At 40.7% G+C, this 20,396-nt stretch overlaps 1 protein-coding gene and 1 pseudogene across 1 annotated transcript in view; one reads left to right on the forward strand and one right to left on the reverse strand.

Annotated features, from left to right (window-relative positions):
• The window catches only part of ATRN (attractin), a 204,332-nt gene that overhangs the window by 158,948 nt on the left and 24,988 nt on the right, over positions 1-20,396 (forward strand). The window contains exon 30 of the mRNA XM_039224093.1: positions 15,591-15,652. Within this exon, the coding sequence (XP_039080024.1) occupies positions 15,591-15,652 (62 nt within the window). The remainder of the gene's footprint in view (positions 1-15,590; positions 15,653-20,396) is intronic.
• LOC120226427 lies at positions 8,113-10,677 on the reverse strand (annotated as a pseudogene).

A 20,396-nucleotide genomic window follows, 5' to 3' on the forward strand; every position in this document is an offset into this window, starting at 1 on the left:
AAACCACATCTTCTTGATCCATTCATCTGTTGATGGACACTTAGGCTCTTTCCATGTTTTAGCTATTGTTGAGAGTGCTGCTATGAACATTGGGGTACATGTGCTCCTATGCATCAGCATTTCTGTATCCCTTGGGTAAATTCCTAGCAGTGCTATTGCTGGGTCATAGGGGAGTTCTGTTGTTAGTTTCCTTAGGAACCTCCACACTGTCAAACTCAACACCTTAAAAAAGAAGTACTCTAATTAGAAAATGGACAAAAGGTGTGAGGAGACAGTTCATCAAGGAGATTATACGTTATGGCAAATAAGGACATTAGATGTTCAGATTCAGAAGCCATTAAAGAAATGCAAATTAAAACCGCAAGGAGATATCACTACCTACCTATCAAAATAGTGAGAACACCAAATGCTTGAGAAAATACAAAGTAATTGGATCACACATACATTGCTGGTGGGAAAGTAAGATGGTACAGCCACTCTGGAAAGTAGGTTGACATTTTCTTATAAAACTAAACTTGCACTTTGTATATAACCAGCAATTGTGTTCCTGGGCATTTATCCCAGAGAAATGAAAGCCAGTGATTACACAGACACCTGTACACCCATGTTTATATCACCAGTCCAGCAGTATTCAGGAGCTTTATAATAACCCCAACTAGAAACTACCTAAGTATTTTTCAGCAGGTGAACAGCCACACTGTGCTATATACATATCATAGGGTAATACTTAGCAAGAAAGAGAAATAAACTCTTGATACAACAATTTGGATGAATCCCAAGGAAAAATTTTGCTGAGGTGCGGGGAGGCTTAGCAACTTACATATTGTATGAGTCTATTTCTATAACATTTGAAAATAAAAATATTAGACCAGAAATACAGATCTATCTACTGAAGCTTCAACTTTTTCTGACTTTTCCTGACTGACCTCAGGATCTCTTTTAAAAGTGATCACCTGATTAGATCAGGCCCACCCACATTCAAGGGGAGAGGGTTATGCAGAGTGAACACACAAGGTAATGGGAATCTTAGGTGGCAATCAGGGATTTAAGTCATTTGACCCCATAGAAGTTGAGCTCTAGGCTCTGGTCAATACAGTTTCAATATGGCAACATCTAACACTATCCAATTATAGATCAGATACACTTAAAAAATTTTTGATTTGGGGGTCTAGTAAATATTATTTCTTGGCTTGTTTTAAGTTGAGATTGTTTTCATACTGACATACCTTGTTATTTCTGAATCTGATTGAACTTTAGGCTTTGTTGCGTATAACTGAAAAATGATGTTTTTAAGGTTCTTAGTGAAAATCTCATGCTGCTGACATTTTTTGCATTTAGAAGGAGGGCCCCGTGCATATAAACCAGCTCTTGTGCTGGAGATACCCATGCTCTTGCCAATGCTGAGCTCTAGTTTTTTTCCTCCCAATGGCCTGTTGCTCCACCCTCTGAAAGCCACTGAAATGGTTTTAGAGTATTTCTTTCTAGAGGGATCTCTTCCCCACACTTACTTTTTAAAAGTACTGATTTTAAGAGTCAAAGAGATACTGACTTTCTGCCTGATTTTTTTGGTGTTCTTACGTGGGCTAGATCACTTACTTGAATAAGATCCACTTATGAAAGCTGTATTCAGGAGCACTTTCGAAAATAAACTATGGCGTGCTCACCATTTAGTTTGGCAAGCTTTCCCTGAACAAGCAGGTAAGTTCACTTGAAAATGTGTCGTTTTGCTCTGTGGTACAACTAACTGTAGTATTTGCAGGCAGTGTAAGAGCTGTGGCATTGTGCGTCCTCGGTGTCTTCATGTGACACCCCTCTCTGTGCACTTGGGGCCGTATCCGGGTGTGTGCTTTGTGGAGGGCTCTGCCTGCATCTTCCTGGGCAGGCCCAGTGGGGTGCTCAGCGAAGGGGGCCGTACGTTTCTGTACTGTTCTGTTTTCCTCAGAGCCTTAGCTTTTCCAGGTACAGTGAGCTCTTAAACACACCCATGCACAGTTAGGGACTATCCAGATTCTGTAAAAATGTAGAAACTAAGGTAGAGATAAGGAAGTGTCTAAGTGGTGCAGGATAGGCCATTCAGTTAACTTTTAGTATGCCTTTCGATGCAGGCAAAACTCTTTGTCTTTCATTCTCATTTTTTAGAGCAAAACAACTGAGGGAATCTACTTCTCAGAATTCTTATAAACATTGGCACTTTAAAAATGGTAATGCTAAACTCAAGTTCCTTCACTTTGAACCAATCCCAGGATTCTTTTCCATAATTAGGAACAGATCAAAACCTATAACTGCTAACTGAGGGAATTTGAAACCAACTGTAAAAATCTTTGTAGATGCAGGTTTAACTAAAAAAAAAAACCCACCCAAATTGAAAAGACCTTGTGTGTAGGAGGGTGGTGGGTGTGTTGGGGCCAGTGGTGCATGTTTTCTAGTCCGTTGATCCTGTGGGTGAGCGCCCCTCCCTCCGCCTCTGCTTTCTGGAAGCGATCCTGGGCATCCTCGCCAGTAAGCAGGGACTCAGCTGGCATAGCCACACCCATAGTTTGGGAGGGTAGGTAGTCAGGATAGAGGATGGACAGGCAGACGTTTTGGGTGAGGTGGGAAGGTGGGCAGTGAAGCTGGGGCTCTGGCTTGTTACTGGCTCTGCAACAGAGGTTGTTATTGTAATGTGGAACTAATAGTAAAGCCTTCTCCACGCTGGGTGTTTCATCTGCTGGTTTATGTAAGAGGCCAGTGTTCACAAGGGAAAGGCAACACGGAATTTGTACTGAGAACTGGGCATTCATTTGGACGCTAGGCTCCTGTTTATAGGTGCCAGCAGGATTACTCCACTAAGCAAAGGATGTCATTGACTCAGATATACTTTTTTTGGTAATGGTTTTATTGAGATACAATCCACATACTATACAGTTCACCCATTTAAAGCGCACCATTTCGTGGTTTTTAGTATATTCATAGAGTTATGTAACTACACCATCAATCAATTTTAGAGTATTTTCATCACCCCAGGAAGAAACCCTGTACTCATTAGCAGTCACTCCTCATTCCCTCCTCCCCTTAGCCCCTGGCAACCACCAGTCTACTTTCTATCCCTATAGATTTGCCTATTCTGGGCATTTCATAATAATTTAATTACATAATATATGGTCCTTTGAGATTGCCTTCTTTCACTTAGCATACTGTTTTCAAGATTTATTTATATTTAGTATGTCTGAGTACTTCATTTTAAGATTGAATGATATTTTATTGTATGGATATATGGACCACATTTTATTCACTCATCTGCTGATGGATACTTGGGTTGTTTTCACTCTTTGGCTATTGTGAATAATGTCAGATACACTTGTAATGTTTATATTATTCTATAATAATGATGATGGCATATGTACATACCTCCTGGCGTCAGCTATCTGTAACTTAAAAGTTTTAAGATTTATAAAGCCATAAAATACATTTAGAACTGAGCTACTTAAAGCAGAATTCTTTTTTTCATTTTTTTTTAATGGTTTATTTATTTCTGAGAGAGAGAGAGACAGCATGAGCAGGGGAGGGTCAGAGAGAGAGGGAGACACAGATTCCGAAGCAGGCTCCGGGCTCTGAGCTAGCTGTCAGCACAGAGCCCGATGCGGGGCTCGAACCCACGAACCGTGTGATCATGATCTGAGCTGAAGTCAGACGCTTAACCACCTGAGCCACCCAAGCACCCTTGTCTTTTTTGTTTCAAAGTGGCATTTAAGGTTCTTGTACTACCTTGTGATTTTCATTAGGATCATTATTTATTACTCCTTCTTGAAAGCCTCTTCTCTTTCACTTTTGACCTATGGCTTTGGCTGTTTCTTCTTAGTTTTTCAATACCCTTGTTCCCTTGGATTTCCCCTGGACCCATTCTCCTGGACAGTTTCATCCCCACCATCTGTGAATACCAGCTGTGGCCAGGATGGGTAAATCTCCGTTACTAGCAGACCTCTCTCCTGTGACCTCCATATCCAGGACCCACTAGGCTTCCTTTAATACATACTCACTCCGCAGGCTTTGTGCCCAAAGCAGCAGCTTTGAATGGACAGGAGGATCTGTCAGACACTGGGTGGCAGGATGTGCCCACATGCTTCTGGGAGCCCTGGGAGGAGAGGGAAGTGTCCCATGCCACCTGAGTCTGAGTGAGGGTAAACAGTAACAGGGCTGAGTCTCAGGAACATGAGGTTGGGGAGTAGGGTTGTTTGGGGTGGGGAAGGGGCATACCCAGTCTCTTTCAGGAACTACCAGCCCTGAGCAGAGGAGAAGTGGCAGTGCTGTGAGCTAGGTGCTGGGGAACGAGGCAGAGGCTGTCATGGATAGACTGGAGGTTTCAGCTGAGGGGTTGAACTATAACCCAAAAACCACTGGGAATTGTTGATGTGTCAAAAAGGGCCCAAAGATCAGTGTTTTTGAAAGACCCCTTTGGCAACAGTTGGTTTGGAGGGAGCTGGGCCTGAGCTGGGGAGTCTAGGTAGAATTCTTGCTTAGAAACCCAGGGGAGTAAGTCCGTCAAGTGTCCCTCACACATAGCTGGTAGCAACTTTCTTTCCTCATCTGTGCCCCCACTGCTGTAGACTTGTCTGGCTTTTCACTCTACAAAGATTTCCTTAAGGGCAAGGATGATGCCTTATATTTCTGTGTCCTCAGTGTCATAGCATAGTGGTGATCAGCTGCAGACATGTCACAAATATGCACTAGATGATGCATAGTTGGAGTACGGGAGCTTTCAGATTGGCATCATAACTTTGTGGGAGTTTTTGCAGCTTTTCTAAAGATGCTGAGAGCTTTTTCTGATATTGTCAGAATGACTGCTGACCAGTGCTGAGGTGCCAGCTCGGGTTGGAGACCAAGAATTTGTCATCCCAGTCTGCACAGTCTGGTGTTAGAGGATTGAATTGTTCTAGAAGTTGTCAAAAGAGTTGAGTGAAAGAGAAAGGGATAAGGATACAGACATCCTAATATTACAAAGAGGGCTGTTCAGAGATACTATATATATTTGAAATATTTAAGGATGGAATGATAGGAAAAAAGGGATTTACTTCAAAATAATGTGATTGTGGGGAAAGAGGCTAGCATATGAATGAAACAAGACCGCCCTTGAGCTGGTAATTATTACAACTGGGTAATGAGCACACTGGGTTCATTATTCTATTCTCTCTAATTTTTAAAAGGTTTTAAATTGTCCTTAATAAAAATAAATGCAAAAAAGATCATACAAGTGATAGAAAAATAATAAAGGCCTGAGTGTATTATTTAACCTCAGCTGGGCCAGCAGCCTAGGCTAGCTGGGACTTAGCACACCTGTGCCAGCCGGGATGTATCTTGGAACTGACCTTCTCTTTTACTTTGTCGGAAGCGCATAGCATATTTACGAGGGTTTTACCAGTTATTGGCTACTCTTGGGCAGTCTCTAGAATAGTCAGGAATCAGGGACAAAACCCGTTTTCCCTCAGTTTGACACACCTCACCCTGGTGAGAAGGCAAAGGGAGCCTCCCTGAGAACTGCTGAGCTCACCTCCAAGCAGGGGTGCAGCAGAGGCCTGAGAGCTCCTCCCTCTGGGCTGTGAGGGCTGGGAACCTACCTTCCAGTGGGCCATGACTGATGTCTCCTGCTCCTGCAACAGTTTGTGGGTAACAGACACATCTTTTCCCTGTATTCAAGGGTGTTTTATCCATTTCTTGTCTCTGTTGGCATCCTTACAATACCATCACCCTCAGAACAGTGACACAGAAACTGACAGAGGCCCTAAAACCAATGATGTAACTATATTGGAAGGGGTGAGTGGGGACCATGGCCTGAATCCATTATAGTAGGAAGTAAGTGATACCTAAAATGGCTAAGTCAAGAAATAGCAAATAAAGTAAAATGAAATAAAAAAACTCATTAGTGGGGCGCCTGGGTGGCTTAGTCGGTTAAGCGTCCGACTTTCGCTTAGGTCATGATCTCGCGGTTCGTGGGTTCGAGCCCCGCATCGGGCTCTGTGCTGACTGCCAGCTCAGAGCCTGGAGCCTGTTTCAGAGTCTGTGTCTCCCTCTCTCTCTGACCCTCCCCTGCTCACGCTGTCTCTCTCTCTCTCTCTCTCTCTCTCTCATAGAAATAAATAAAAAAAAAAATATTAAAAAAAAAAAAACTCATTAGTGATCAAAAGGTAACCCACAGAAGAACTGAAAAGAATCCTAAATAAAGGTGGGGACCTCTGGAGAGAAACCGTTAGGGGAGGAAATAGGGAGCAGGAACCTTTGCTTTGCCTGATGAGCTCTTTGGTCCTTGTAGATATTTGAGCCAAGTACAGTATATGTAGTTCTTAATGACTTTTAAATTACTAATGATCATGGTAAAATGGAATCGGAATTCTGGAGAGTGGTGCAAGGAATGGCCGGAAGGACAAGTGGGGAAGAAAGAACAGAGCAGTATTGAGGTGGGAGGCTGGGAGCACGCGGACGGTGAGTCTTAGATGGCACGTCAGGATTGAGTGGCTTGACGGTGTTAACCTGCTTTGAGGCTCTGAGCAAAGCCTGGGCATACAGTTTCTGTGCCAGCACAAACCAGCATTAGGTGGCTAGTGTGTGAGGCCGCCTCTGGATTGGATCCCAGTGCCCGTGGTCTCAACATGGAGTTCCATATAGAACTTCTATTTGTTTTTGTTTTGTTTTTAAGGAAATTATTTTATTTTTGTTTTTAGTGTTCCTTTATTCTTTCTTATTTTATATATATAAAGAGAGCTCAAGAGAGAGTATGAGAAGGGGAGGGGCAGAGACGGAGGGAGAAACAGAATCCCAAGCAGGCTCCACGCTATCAGCACGGAGCCCAGGAACCGTGAGATCATGACCTGAGCCAGAATTAAGAGTCAGACGCTTAACTGGCTGAGACACCCAGGCGCCCCAGAATGCTTGTTTTTAAAGTTAACTAAAATTTAAAATGGTTCATTTTCCAGTGAAGCTGTTAACACCCAAAACTATTAACAAGTTTATAACAAAACTTGTTTTGTTTGTAACAAAGTTTATAACAAAAGTGTACCTATATTTAATCTTAGCTGATATTTGAATAGTTATATATACACTGCACAATGACATCTGTTCTTTTTATCAGAGCATACCCTCCCAATCAGAAAGACAGAAGTAACAGTGTTATTTTCATTAGTAAAAGATTCTAATTTCTAGAATTCATAAACTCAAAACTCTTCACACAGATTTATTTTTTTCTTATTCATGTCTGAAGGGCTTCTTTCTCTAAGAAATTTACATTTTACAGTCTTTGAAATATAAGAAAGATACGCAATCTGCTATTATATATGCAGCTTCTACATTCTTTAAAAGTTTAAAATATAAATTAATCATATATTTCGCTGTTAACACATCCTGCTATTCGTATATTCCTTTAAGCAACATTCAAGTATATTTGTGCTTTGATGTTTCACATTACTTGAGAGCCCATTTCTAGTTTTCAGTAAAACTTACACTGTATATCTATAAAGATTTCTCAAATATTTAATAAATGCAAAACAGCCATTATGAAATTAGAAATTTCTTTACAGCTTTTTCATCTATCGTTTTTATGCATTTCCTGTCAACCATGTCATTTCCTGTGCTTTCAGGAAGCTGATAAATTTTTATTTTTGCAATCTCAGCATGGCTGTTTTCTCAGCACAGCCTTACAGTCCACATGTTGCAGGTTTTTGTTTTTTGTTTTTTGTTTTTTTTTCCAAGCATTTCTAGGCAAGCTCCTGCTTTTCTTTTTTTTTTTTTACAAATAGTTTATTGTCAAATTAGTTTCCACATAACACTCAGTGCTCATCCCCACAAGTGTCCTCCTCCATGCCCACCCCCCCTCCCCCCCACATCCATCAGTCCTCAGTTTTTGTCAGCATTCAAGAGTCTCTCATGGTTTGCCTCTCTCCCTTTCCCCCACCATTTCCGCCCTTCTTCTCCCCCTTGTTCCTCCGTCAAGTTCCTCCTAATCCTCCTATACGTGCAAACATATGATATTTGTCCTTCTCTACCTGACTTATTTCGCTCAGCATAACCACATGTTGCAGGTTTTTGAACATACAGTAGTCACTCGGCTGTCTCGGGTGTAGCAGTGAAATCGGATAGAGTTTCCAGTTATTTCAACTGCGGGACCACTTTGTTAGCTGCTTCCAAGGAATTTATTAGATTCTGCAGCTCTTCTTTATCTGTTTCGACAATACAATTTGACTTCACCATTTTCTTTTACATCTAGATTTAAGGTTTAATTTTTTTTTATGTTTTTATTTTACTTTTGAGAGAGTGTGAGCGGGGGAATGGCAGAGAGAGAGAGAGAGAGAGAGAGAAAGAGAAGACACGGAATCTGAAGCAGGCTTCAGGCTCTGAGCTGAGCACAGAGCCCGATGTGGAACTCAAACTCACCTGACTGTGAGATCTTGACCTGAGCTGAGGTCAGATTCTTAACAGAGCCATCCCGTGCCCCTAGATTAAGGTTTAAAAGTGGCAATTTGTAATGTAGCAATCTTGTTATAAGATGATGCAAGTGTTAACTGCCAATCAAAATCCTGTAGCCGTGAGAAGAAATATCAACTATTTCTTCTAAGAGAGCCTGCCTGATTTTATCTTTTCCTACTTTTCAAGCATTTCATACCTTCCTGATGAAATCAATTCAGCTGATTCAATGGCTAAAATATCTCTTCATCAGAGACTTTTACCAACTATGGCTTGAAAAATTTGGTAATATTTTCTAGAGCATTCTTCCATTCTGTTGAATCTCAGACATAGTGATAATCCTGCTAGAGAGCGTAAGCTCAGCTACAAATGCCATCAATTACTTTGTGAAGAAGCTGCAGGCCCAGCTCAGCTGGAAGCTTCTACAGCTGCCACAAGGGTATCCAGTGTTCCTTTAGTCTTTATTCTTTTCTATTTTAATTCCAATACAGTTAACATACAGTGGGTGTACAGTATAATGATTCGTCGCTTCCATACATCACCCAGTGCTCATCACAGCAAGTGTACTTTTACTCCCCATCACCTGTTTCACACATCCCCTACTCACCTCCCCCCTGGTAACATCAGTTCTCTATAGTTAAGGGTCTGTTTTTTGGTTGGTCTCTTCTTTATTCTTTGTTTTGTTTCTTAAATTCCACATGTGAATGAAATTGTATATTATTTGTCTTTCTCTGACTGACTGATTTCACTTAGCATTATATCTTCTAGATCCATCCACATTGTTGCAAATGGCAAGATTTCATATAAGAAAGTTTTTCTGTGTCACAGCAAAACTCAAGGTGGCGGCAGCAGTAGACCCAGGTTAGACTGGTCACAGAGTCTTCCATTTTTGACACAGCTGAGACCTGAGTTCTTATGGGAGGAATCCGTTCTCTCCTGACTTCCAGCCTCGCAGTCCCAGAACTGTATGGCAAGATTGGCATGGTGAAGCCAGGAGCCCAGATAGCAGCCAAGGCCACTTTAGTCCTCTCAGGTCCTGAAGTGAGATCTTTAGCGTCTGCAGAGCCTGTTTGAAGAGCAGAGGGGACCTAGTCTAGACAGGCTCCCAGACCAAGAGGAGCTGAGCCCTGGTTAAGCTGCTGGCCTCAGGAGCCATGGGAGCAGCCCACCAGGATTCTGCCAGGTACATACAGACCTTGGGTTTTCTCAGAGCCCATCAGATGCTTCCTCGAAGCCAGCAATCTTTACTTCTCAGGATGGCCAGCCGTCCTCTCCCATTCTCTACCTTGTGTGTTCATAACAGTGAAGATCATTCGTGGTGGTGACAATAAAGGCAAACTAGAGGTCCTTCCTTCTCTTTTTTCAAACTTTCTGTATTAAACAGTGGCCTTTCCCTGTGAGTCAGTGAGTCAGTATTCATTCATCCATTCATTCACTTGTTTCCAAATACTTACTTTCTGGACTACACATAAGAGATGTAAAATGCAAATGTTTGAAAAATAATTTGTTCTGTGGTAGTTTAATATAAGAAATGCCTTACTTTAAAAAATATTTAAAAAAAAAAATTTTTAGAGCACCCTCCCTACCACAGTTGATAAGAAATTGATTCTCAGAGAGCCCCATCCCCTTCTCAGGAACCGCAGAAACCTCAAGGCTTACCTGAGCCCTGAGATCTGGGGAAGGCCCTCTGATCTTCACTCACTGACTGCCCTGGCTTATGGCCACTGGGTTTATTTTCAGACAGCTGTCCTCATTCCCTTGTGTGACAGACCTAGACACTTGAGCCCAGGACAATCACTGAGGCCCCAGAGCCTCTCCAGGCCTACCGTGCATTCACCCTGTATTCCTTGGCCCTTTCAAAACTCTAGAACATTCTCTCCACTCTCTCCATTTCCTGGTCTCAGGTTTTGGACCATGCCTCTCTGTTTCAAAGCATTACCCTCTCTTTCTCTACCCTCATCCTTCCCCCCGCACCCCTACCCCTGAAAAAGATCCAAGTTCATTTCTTTGGGGGCCAAACCTTCCAAGTAAAAATGACGAATTTTTTCAGTATAGTTCCTGAAACACTAGAGGAATTGTTCAGGGGAAGCAGCAGGGTAGACTTTTTCCATTAATTCCTTATTTCAGTGTTCCCAAAATACACCCTTTGGACACCAGCATCAGAATCACCCGGGGCACTTAAAGCTTCAGGAATAGGAATAGGGCCCAGACTCGCACTTTGTTGCAGGCTCTCCAGAGTTTAAGAGCCATGGTCTAGTTCTTGGAGTACAATGGTGTATTTGCCCTCTGGAGGTAGGGGTATCTGCTTCTGTAGGAGGGAATTACCATTTCATTCTTTATCCTACAGCAGTTAGAAAGTCAGAAATTGTTACCTTTGTAGAGAGGAGAGTACAGGAATCTTCTTTTCCAGGACATCGCTTGCATACACAGCCATAGTATAAAGTGGAATATGACTGTCCCATGCCCTGAAAGGGAAGTGGATCAGGCACTGGGAGTATAGAGAAGAGAGCCAATCCCCAGTGGAGGAGCTGGCGGCAGAATAAGGAAGGGTGTGTGTGGACTGGGCAGCGAGGGACAGGGGCCACCCACAGCAGATGGGGGACCAGGGCACTCTGGTGACGGAAAGACCTAGTAGTAGAGTGACCTGAAAACACGTGTTTGGCAGAAGCACAAAATGACTGCTTGGGAAATGCAGGTCCACCATGTCCTCCCTTAAACCCTGGCGCTAGCTGGGCTTCTGAATTTAGTTTCTCAGATTTATTTAATGAACCCAGAGGGTCCCCTGGGCAAGCACACCTTAAATCAAACTTACTGCTGAAAGTGAGGCAGAAGCAGGTTGTGGAAATGTAAGGGGACATGAATTCTAGGTTTGCTGGAGTGTGGGGAGCGATACGTACTGTTTGAAAAGGGAGAAGAATGATACTGTTTCATTTTCAAATTGTAAAAACATTTTCTTCCTTGTATTAAGTATATTTTATTATAGGCAGTCCCCATTTTCTTCAGTGTCAGAAAGGCCACAAACACTTCAGTGTTTGTTTCAATGTTTATTTTATAATCATGAAAGAAAGTTCTGACTGGAATATTGTCTTAAGTGAAACTGAAAAGCACGAAAAATGTTTAACTTTAGAGTCAACAAATTTTAAATTATGGTTGCAACCATGAGCTGATTCTTAGAAGAAAGAAAACTCAGTCAGGTCTTACTAAGTTTTGGGGGAAGTGGGGATAGCGTCATTATTTTTCCAATTACCCTGTTCAGTTATTCAGCACATATTTATTCCACACTCTTAGGTGCCAATCAGTGCTTTAGGCACTAGAGACGTATAGTCATCAGCAAGGTCCCTGTCCTTGTGAATCTTATTTTCTAATGAAAGAAAAAGACCATAAATAAATCTACACCTAGAAAATGAGCAAGATTGTGAAAATGCTTCAGTTATGCAGATAGATAGTGCTCAGAGATGGGACAGCACAAATGGAGTCCTTCACTTCAGATTTGGCTTCACAGCATGATTTAGTAGTCAAGAGCCTCATCAATTTTCCCAAGGTCCTCTCTTAATCCTCTTTGCAGTGTTTTGAAGGACTTGTGTTTTTACCTTCATACCTCTTCAGCTGATAATCCTGCCAAGCCCTCATTTCGCTCTGGTTTGTGCGATCAGTTCTCCGACAGCACTTTCAGGAAAATCTCATCTTTCACAAAATCGCTTTTGTAATTGGTTTGCATGTCTGATGGTCTGAGTAGGGACAGCCCAATCATGCTTGTTGTCCCACTGTAATTTTTTAAAATTTAAATTCAAGTTAGTTAACATATAGTATAGTATTGGTTTCAGGAATACAGTTAGTGATTCATCACTTACATATAACACCTAGTGCTCATCCCAACAAGTGCCCTCCTTAATGCCCATCACCCCTTGAGCTCATCCTCCCCCCCCATCTCCCCTCCAGCAACCCTAATTTGTTCTCTCCATTTAAGAGTCTTTTGTGGTTAGACTCCCTCTCCGCTTTCATCTTATTTTTCCTTTCTTTCCCCTATGTTCATCTGTTTTGTTTCTTAAATTCCACGTATGAGTGAAATCATATGATATTTGTCTTTCTCTGGCAAACTTATTTCGCTTAGCATAATACATTCTAATTCCATCCACTTTGTTGCAAATGACAAGATTTCATTCTTTCTGATCACTGAGTAATATTCCATTGTGTATGTATATATATACATATATACATATAAATGTATGTGTATGTGTATGTATATGTATATACCACATCTTCTTTATCCATTCATCAGTCAGTGGACATCCTGGCTCTTTCCATAATTTGACTATTGTGGGTGGTGCTGCTATAAACATTGGAGTGCGTGTGCCCCCCCACTTTTAAATCAGCATTTTTGTATCCTTTGGATAAATACCTAGTAGTGCAATTGTTGGGTCATAGGGTAGTTCTATTTTCAATTTTTTGAGGAACCCCCACACTGTTTTCCAGAGTGACTGCACCAGTTTGCATTCCCAACAGCAGTGCAAAAATGTTCCCCTTGCTCCACGTCCTTGCCAACATGTTTTTTCCTCAGTTGTTAATTTTAGCCATTCTGACATTCTTGAGGTGGTATTGCATTATGGTTTTGATTTGTATTTCCCTGGTGACGAGTGATGTTGAGTATCTTTTCATATGTCTGTTAGCCATCTGGATGTCTTCTTTGGAAAAGTGTTCTTCAGGTCTTCTGCCCATTTCTTCACTGGATTATTTGTTTTTTGGGTGTTGAGCTTGATAAGTTCTTTATCAATTTTGAATACTAACCCTTTATCCGATATGTCATTTGCAAATGTCTTCTTCTATTCTGTTGGTTGCCTTTTAGTTTTGTTGATTGTTCCTTCGCTGTACAGAAGCTTTTTATCTTGATGACGTCCCTATAGTTCATTTTTGCTTTTGTTCCCCTTGGCTGCAGAGACATGTCTAGTAAGAAGTTGCTGTGGCTGAGGTCAAAGAGGTTGCTGTCTGTTTTCTCCTATAGGATTTTGATGTTTCCTGTCGTACATTTAGGTCTTTCATCTATTTTGAATTTATTTTTGTGTGGTGTAAGAAAGTGGTCCAGTTTCATTTTTCTGCACATTGCTGTCCAGTTTTCCCAGCACCATTTGCTGAAGAGACTGTCTTTTTTCCATCAGATATTTTTTCCTGCTTTATTGAAGATTAGTTGGCCATACATTTGGGGGCCCCTTTCTGGGTTCTGTATCCTGTCCCATTGATCTGTGTGTCTGTTTCTGTGCCAGCATCATACTTGATGATTACAGCTTTGTAGCACAGTTTGAAATCTGGAATTGTGATGTCTGCAGCATTGGGTTTCTTTTTCAACATTGGCTGTTCGGTGTCTTTTCTGGTTCTAATTTTAGAATTGTTTGTTCTAGCTCTGTGAAGAATGCTGGTGTTATTTTGATAAGGATCGCCCAGTGTAATTTTTAATCTCGTTCCCCTTCTCTCTCAGAAGTTCTCAGTTTGGACAATAAGTTCATCACCCTGTCAATTAGATTAATCAGCAAAGACTGACGTGGTAGATGGGGTGTTGAGCAAGGCTAGATGTTTCTAAGTGGCCAGTCTATTCATCAACACTTTTGTTAGGACTTCTGTTTCCCTACAAAACATGTAACTGTGGAGACTTGGATCAATAACACTTAATGAAAGAGATCCCCTTAATGTGAGTCTGGGTAACAGTTACATTGGCAGCCAATTTCTACTGGTTCGTTGTGGTTTTGAATTAGACATGAATGTGTTGTGGCCCTGCTTCACCAAGAAGTCAGTTGTGATCCCGGCACTGAGGAGTGTTTTGTGGCACAGGGCGCACAGACATCTGGTATCCTCAGAGGGTACTATTAGCTTCCATACATCCTGGCACCTGACAGTGAGGAAAAGCATCTCAGGATCTCTTTAAGTCTAAACAGAGAGGACGTACTAATGGTTTAAAAGATGAAACTCTTATCAACAGGACTGGATGGACTGGAATGTCTTACCTTCTCCTTCTTTATATGTTGTAACCTGGAATCATCATTCCTCAAGACTGAATAACCTTATGGGGCACCTGAGTGGCTTAGTCGGTTAAGCATCCGACTTCACCTCAGGTCATGATCTCACGGTTCGTGGGTTCGAGCCCCGCGTCGGGCTCTGTGCTGACAGCTAGCTCAGAGCCTGGAGCCTGCCTCAGATTCTGTATCTCCCTCTCTGACCCTCCCCTGTTCACGCTGCCTCTCTCTCTCAAAAGTAAATAAAACATTAAAAAAAAACAAGAAATAAACACTCAAAAATCATTTTATAAAAAAATTTAAAAATTCAAAAAATGGAATATGCCATAACATCTGGCTAGTACTATGAGTATTATATGTAATAATAAGGACACAGTTATCATACTTAGTAATAAATCCTGAACATGCTCATTTTTTTCAAATTCTAGTATCTCTGAAATCACGATCCATCTTACAGTCAATGATTTTTAAAGCATTTTGTCATAGTATAAGTGACAGTGTTTTTCCTTAGTAGTGTACAAAATAATGCCTGTTTCAGTCAGTTAGGTGAACTACATTATGAATTTTTTTATATTCTTCATATAAAAACTATTAACTGTATAATAAAATTATTTAGGTTCCAACTGGTGTTATATTGATTGTCAGATGATACTTACTGTAGTAAAACTTGAGATACTATTTTTTTAAAAAAGGATATTATCCTGGAGTGAGTATTCATTGAGCGTGTAAGTATGAAAGGGATGAAGGGCACCAGATGAGGCTCCCAACCTCGAGGCAGATCCAAGAACTTGAACTTGAAGCAAATAAGGAGAGTATGTTATCCAGAGGAAGGCTCAGGAGGTAGAGCAAACTGGCTTGCCTGGCAATGGGGTTTTCATCTTGGGATCTGAGAGGTCCTCAGGGTCACATCGAAAGGACTTAGGTCTGATGTCAAGAGCAGAGGGGTGCTTTGAACCTTCAGAATATTACCTTTGGGTTGGCAGTTAAGCCAGAAAAGAAACTAAAGGGTTGAGGCACTTTTCCTCAAGTGAAAACAATTTCATTAGTCTCTTGCTGAGCATTTCAAGTGTGTCTTTTAGCTTAACTCCTGAACCAGGAAGGCTGCGTTCATGGTGCTGCTGTGTAGTCTACCTCCTCACACTGCCTGTTTCTCCCTCACAGATCGCCTTCTCCCAGCACAGCAATTTTATGGACCTGGTACAGTTCTTCGTGACTTTCTTCAGGTAATTTCACTTCTACAAACCATATCTTCTCTTTTGATTCAGGTACTTAATCCCATTAATTATCAGCTCATAAAAGGTAAATAATCCTGTGTGGGCAAAACAGATCAAAATAACTTAATAGACCTTTTTGAGAAGTTACATGTTGGTTGCAATCATGTGAATTCACTCTGATTTGATAAATGAAATAATTTGCTTTGTATGTTTTGGCTTTTGGGAGCAGCTTTTCATGTATTCTGTACTAAAATGTAGATAATTTGGCCCTTCGTATGGGGAGAATTTGGGGTTGAAACAACAATTCATAATGATTACCGGCGTGTGCTACCACTATGCTGCTTCTTGTTCAGGGGTGATTCACGTGACTATCCAGAGTTTTTAAGCTAAAAGTAACTTGTAACTTCTGGGGATTCTTTTATTTTTATACTTTTTTAAATTTTATTTCTATGAAATACTATATACACATAATTGAAAAGACACATGCTCCAGACCTCATAAGAGAAAGTAGCAGCATCCTGCCCCACACCTTCCCATCCCTCACTTCCCCCCAGTTTAAATTGTCTTAGCGATACTTAACTTCTCCATGTTGACACTCTTTCTTGATTTTCTAGTTTAGTTTATCTTTCAATGTCCCACTATAGATGAGGATTTATTATCTCATGTAACCTCACCTAACACCTCCCCTGTACACCACGAGTGTGAACAAAATCCCCTTCCTCCCCCTCATGTCACATAGTTACATCACAATGCTTGGCTAAATCAGTGCTCCCTGTTTATGTTGTTATAACTGTAAAACCCCTATTCACAGCTGAGTTGAACTATGATTATACTTCCCCATTTTTGGATGGGGGAATCACTTGTTGTTTATCCTAATTTGGGTTTTTTCGTTGATTGGCTTTGTGTGTAACTACCCCTGATTTATCCCTGTGCTCTGACAGAACTGGAAAATGTATCTGTGGCAGACATAAGCACGTGGTCTCCTGGGTTCAGTTTGTCTTGGAGACGTCTGCCCTCGAGCCCTCCCGCCCCCTGTCCCCAGGCGCTGGCTCTGGAGACCTGCTGCAAGGTTTTGCCATCTTGGGAACCTCTTTGGTGTTCCTCCTCTATTGAAATCTCTGTTGCCAGGATCTCATGTCTTCATATCCCTATTTATTTACTCTTTTTATTGGAGCATGATCTCCAGGAGGTTGAGAAAAGTTGCAGGCAAGGTAACTTTCCTGCAACTTTCTCTGTCTGAAAATATTTTAATTTTACCGTCACATTTGATCAAAAGTTTGAATGCAGAATTCTAGGTTGGAAATCATTTTCCATTAAATTTAGAAGACATTATGCTGTTTCTTCTAGCTCCCAGTATTAATGTTGAGAAAGCTAATGCCATTATAATTCCCACTCCTTGTATGAAATATATTTTTAAGTATACTATAAAATTACAGAAACACTTATAAAACAGGTGTCTAGCTCAATGAATCATCACAAATTAAATATGCACTTCAGAAGCTCCCCGTGTTTCCATCAATTACAGCCCCTCCCTTCTTCCCCAAAGTAACTACTCACCTGACCTCTAAAACCATATATTGAATTTGCCCCTTTAAAAATTTTACAGAAGGGGCGCCTAGGTGGCTTAGTCAGTTAAGCATCCAACTCTTGATTTTGGCTCAGGACACGATTTCACGGTTTATGAGTTCGAGGTCCATGTCTGGCTCTGCATTGTCAGTGCTTGGGATTCTCTCTCTCTCTCCCTCTCTCTCTCTACTCCTCCCCTCCCCTAATAAACTTGAAAATTAAAAAAAATAAGAATGCTACATAAAATTATCACAGAAATTTTAAAACAATTTGAATGATCAAGAAAAATTAACTTGTGGGGTGCAGTTAAAGTTGTACTTAGAGGGGATGGCTTTAAATCTGCAGTTCTCAACCTTGGTTGCACAGTAGAATCACTTGAGAAGCTTTTGATGTCTATGCCACATCCCAGACCAGCCACATTGGAATCTCTGGGGATGGGACGTAAGCATTTGAAAGCTCCCCAGTGATTGCAATGTGCAACTAAGATTGAAGATCACTGCTTTATAAAAGTACATATTGCGGGGCACCTGGGTGGCTCAGTCGGTTAAGCGTCCGACTTCGGCTCAGGTCATGATCTCATGGTTCGTGGGTTTGAGCCCCATGTCAGGCTCTGTGCTGACAGCTAGCTCAGAACCTGGAGCCTGTTTCGGATTCTGTGTTTCCTTCTCTCTCTGACCCTCCTGCTCATGCTGTCTCTCTCTCTCTCTCTCTCTCTCTCAGAAATAAATAAAACATTAAAAACATTAATTGCATAATAAGGGAGAAGAATAATAAACTCATCTTAATCAGTGGGGGAAAGCATTTGATAAAATTTGTTATCATTCATTAAAAAACTCTTGGGAAACTTGGAATAGAAAAAACTTCTTTAAATCTGATAAAGGTACCAATATATAAAGCCAATAGCAAACCACATTCTTAATGGAAAAATGTTAGAAACTCTCTCTTTGAGTTTGTGAACAAGACACAGATTCTACTTACCAGTTACTTCATTCGACATTGTGACAAAGGTTCTAGCCATACAGGAAGAAAAGAAACACAAAATACGTAAGAATTGGAAAAGAAAAAAATCATCACACAGCATGACAGGAGGAATCCAAAAGAATCTGCATAAAAAATGTTAGAATTAATAGGTGAATTCAAAGTTGCTAGACACTAGGACAGTATTAAAAAATCAGTGCTATGTTGTTCAGAGGCATACATCTTTTGTAGCTCTTATTGGTAAAGGCGGATGCTGTCATGAAAACCATATAATTATATTTCCCATAGTAAGCCATGGGGTGTCCTCCCCTTTCTACCGTGAAAGGGGAAATCCCTTCTCAAGTGATGCTGGAGCACAGATGGCCTCGTGTCAAGATTCATCCACATCCTGATGGGCCCACTTCTGCCTGCTGTGAACTGTAGCCTTTAGTTTCTGGATGATGATGACATCTCCACCAAGAAGTAACTGCTGCAACCCTCTAATCTCAGAGGGAGATAAAAGAATCTAATAAAAGCATTCAGTGTTTCTGGGGAAAAGAATTATATTCCTATATTTCACCAACATAAATGAAATTTTTATGTTTGTGTTACTTCAGTTAATAAAATTGTTCAAAATTACAGCATAACGAGATCAAGAAAGAATTATCAAGAAAAAATGGAGAGGGTGGGGAGACTGTCCACTGGCCATCCCAGATAGTAAACACTTCGTCAAGCTATAGTGGTCAGTATGGCCCTGGCTCGAGGTCAGATTAACCATACCCAGTGAAACAGATAAAGCTTAAAAGGTTTAGAGTTAAGTGATAAAAAGCTAAATAGAAATCAAAAGTAGATAGTAATAAGCAAGAAGCTAAAAGATCAGTATAGACTTAATAGCCACTAGTCAGACTGTAGCTCACGAGCACTTGAAATGTAGCTGGGGGGCACCTGGGTGGCTTAGTCAGTTAAGCATCCGACTTCAGCTCAGGTCATGATCTCATGGTTCATGGGTTCGAGCCCCACGTTGGGCTCTGTGCTGACAGCTAGCCCAGAGCCTGGAGCCTGTTTCAGATTCTGCATCTCCCTCTCTCTCTCTGACCCTCCCCTGCTCACGCTGTCTCTCTCTCAGAAAGAAAAAAAAAAAGCATAAAAAAAAAAAGAAATGTAGCTGGTATGACTAAGAAACTGACTTTTTCATTTTATCTAATTTTAACTAATTTAAGTATAATTCAAAAACAGCTCCTTGATTCAGTTAGTAGAGAACTTTTAAGTAACCTGGGTATGTGAATCTACTTTTTCAAATGAAGAATTTTAGGAAATGTAAATACAGATCAAATATTTTCTGATAAAAATTTAGTGTTCAAATTGAGATGTGCTTATTAGTATTAAATACACACTGGATTTTGAAGACTTAGAATATAAAATGTCTCAATTTTTATATTGGTCACATGTTCAAATGATGTTTGGGCAATCTTGGGTTAAATAAAACTATTAAAATTAATTTCACTCGTTTCTTTTTATTTTTTAAAATTTTTGAGACAGAGACAGAGCACAAGTTGGGGGGGGGGGGGCGCAGAGTGAGAGGGAGACACAGAATCTGAAACAGGCTCCAGGCTCTGAGTTAGCTGTCAGCACAGATCCCGATGTGAAGCTCAAACCCACGAACCGTGAGATCATGACCTGAGCCAAAGTCGGATACTTAGCTGACTGAGCCACCCAGGCACCCCTGTTTTTACTTTTTAATGCGACTACTAGAACTTTTAAAATTACATATGTGGCTCACAAATTTTTATTGAACAACAATGATCTATATAATGTGAAGGCAAAAATTTGTAGGGAAGACATAAAAAGATACAATAAAATGATGCTAAACTAATCCAAGTATTTGAAAACAAAATATTAAGTCTTCATTCGGACTTTTTAAAGTAGAAAATCACCATAAAGATAATTCTCTTACTATAAAATACCAAAAGCAGTTTATGTTTGTAGTAAAACTTCAATGTCCTACTTTTTAGAAATTATCACTGTTAATATTTTGATGCATGTGTTTCCACAATTTTTTCTGTGTATATATGTTGCACATAAGTTGTGGGGGTTTTTTCTGGTTCTTTGGTTTATTAAGTGGGTTCCCTGCTTTCATGCTGTCCTAAAACTTGTGGGTTTTTTCGCTCCATGTTCTATGATTACCTTTTCCCGTGTTGAGATTCACTTCATTTTTAAACAGTTTTTCTCA

This window comes from Hyaena hyaena, unplaced genomic scaffold, assembly GCF_003009895.1.
Source record: "Hyaena hyaena isolate Hyena2069 unplaced genomic scaffold, ASM300989v1 scaffold_16, whole genome shotgun sequence".
Classification (NCBI taxonomy): Eukaryota; Metazoa; Chordata; class Mammalia; order Carnivora; family Hyaenidae; genus Hyaena; species Hyaena hyaena.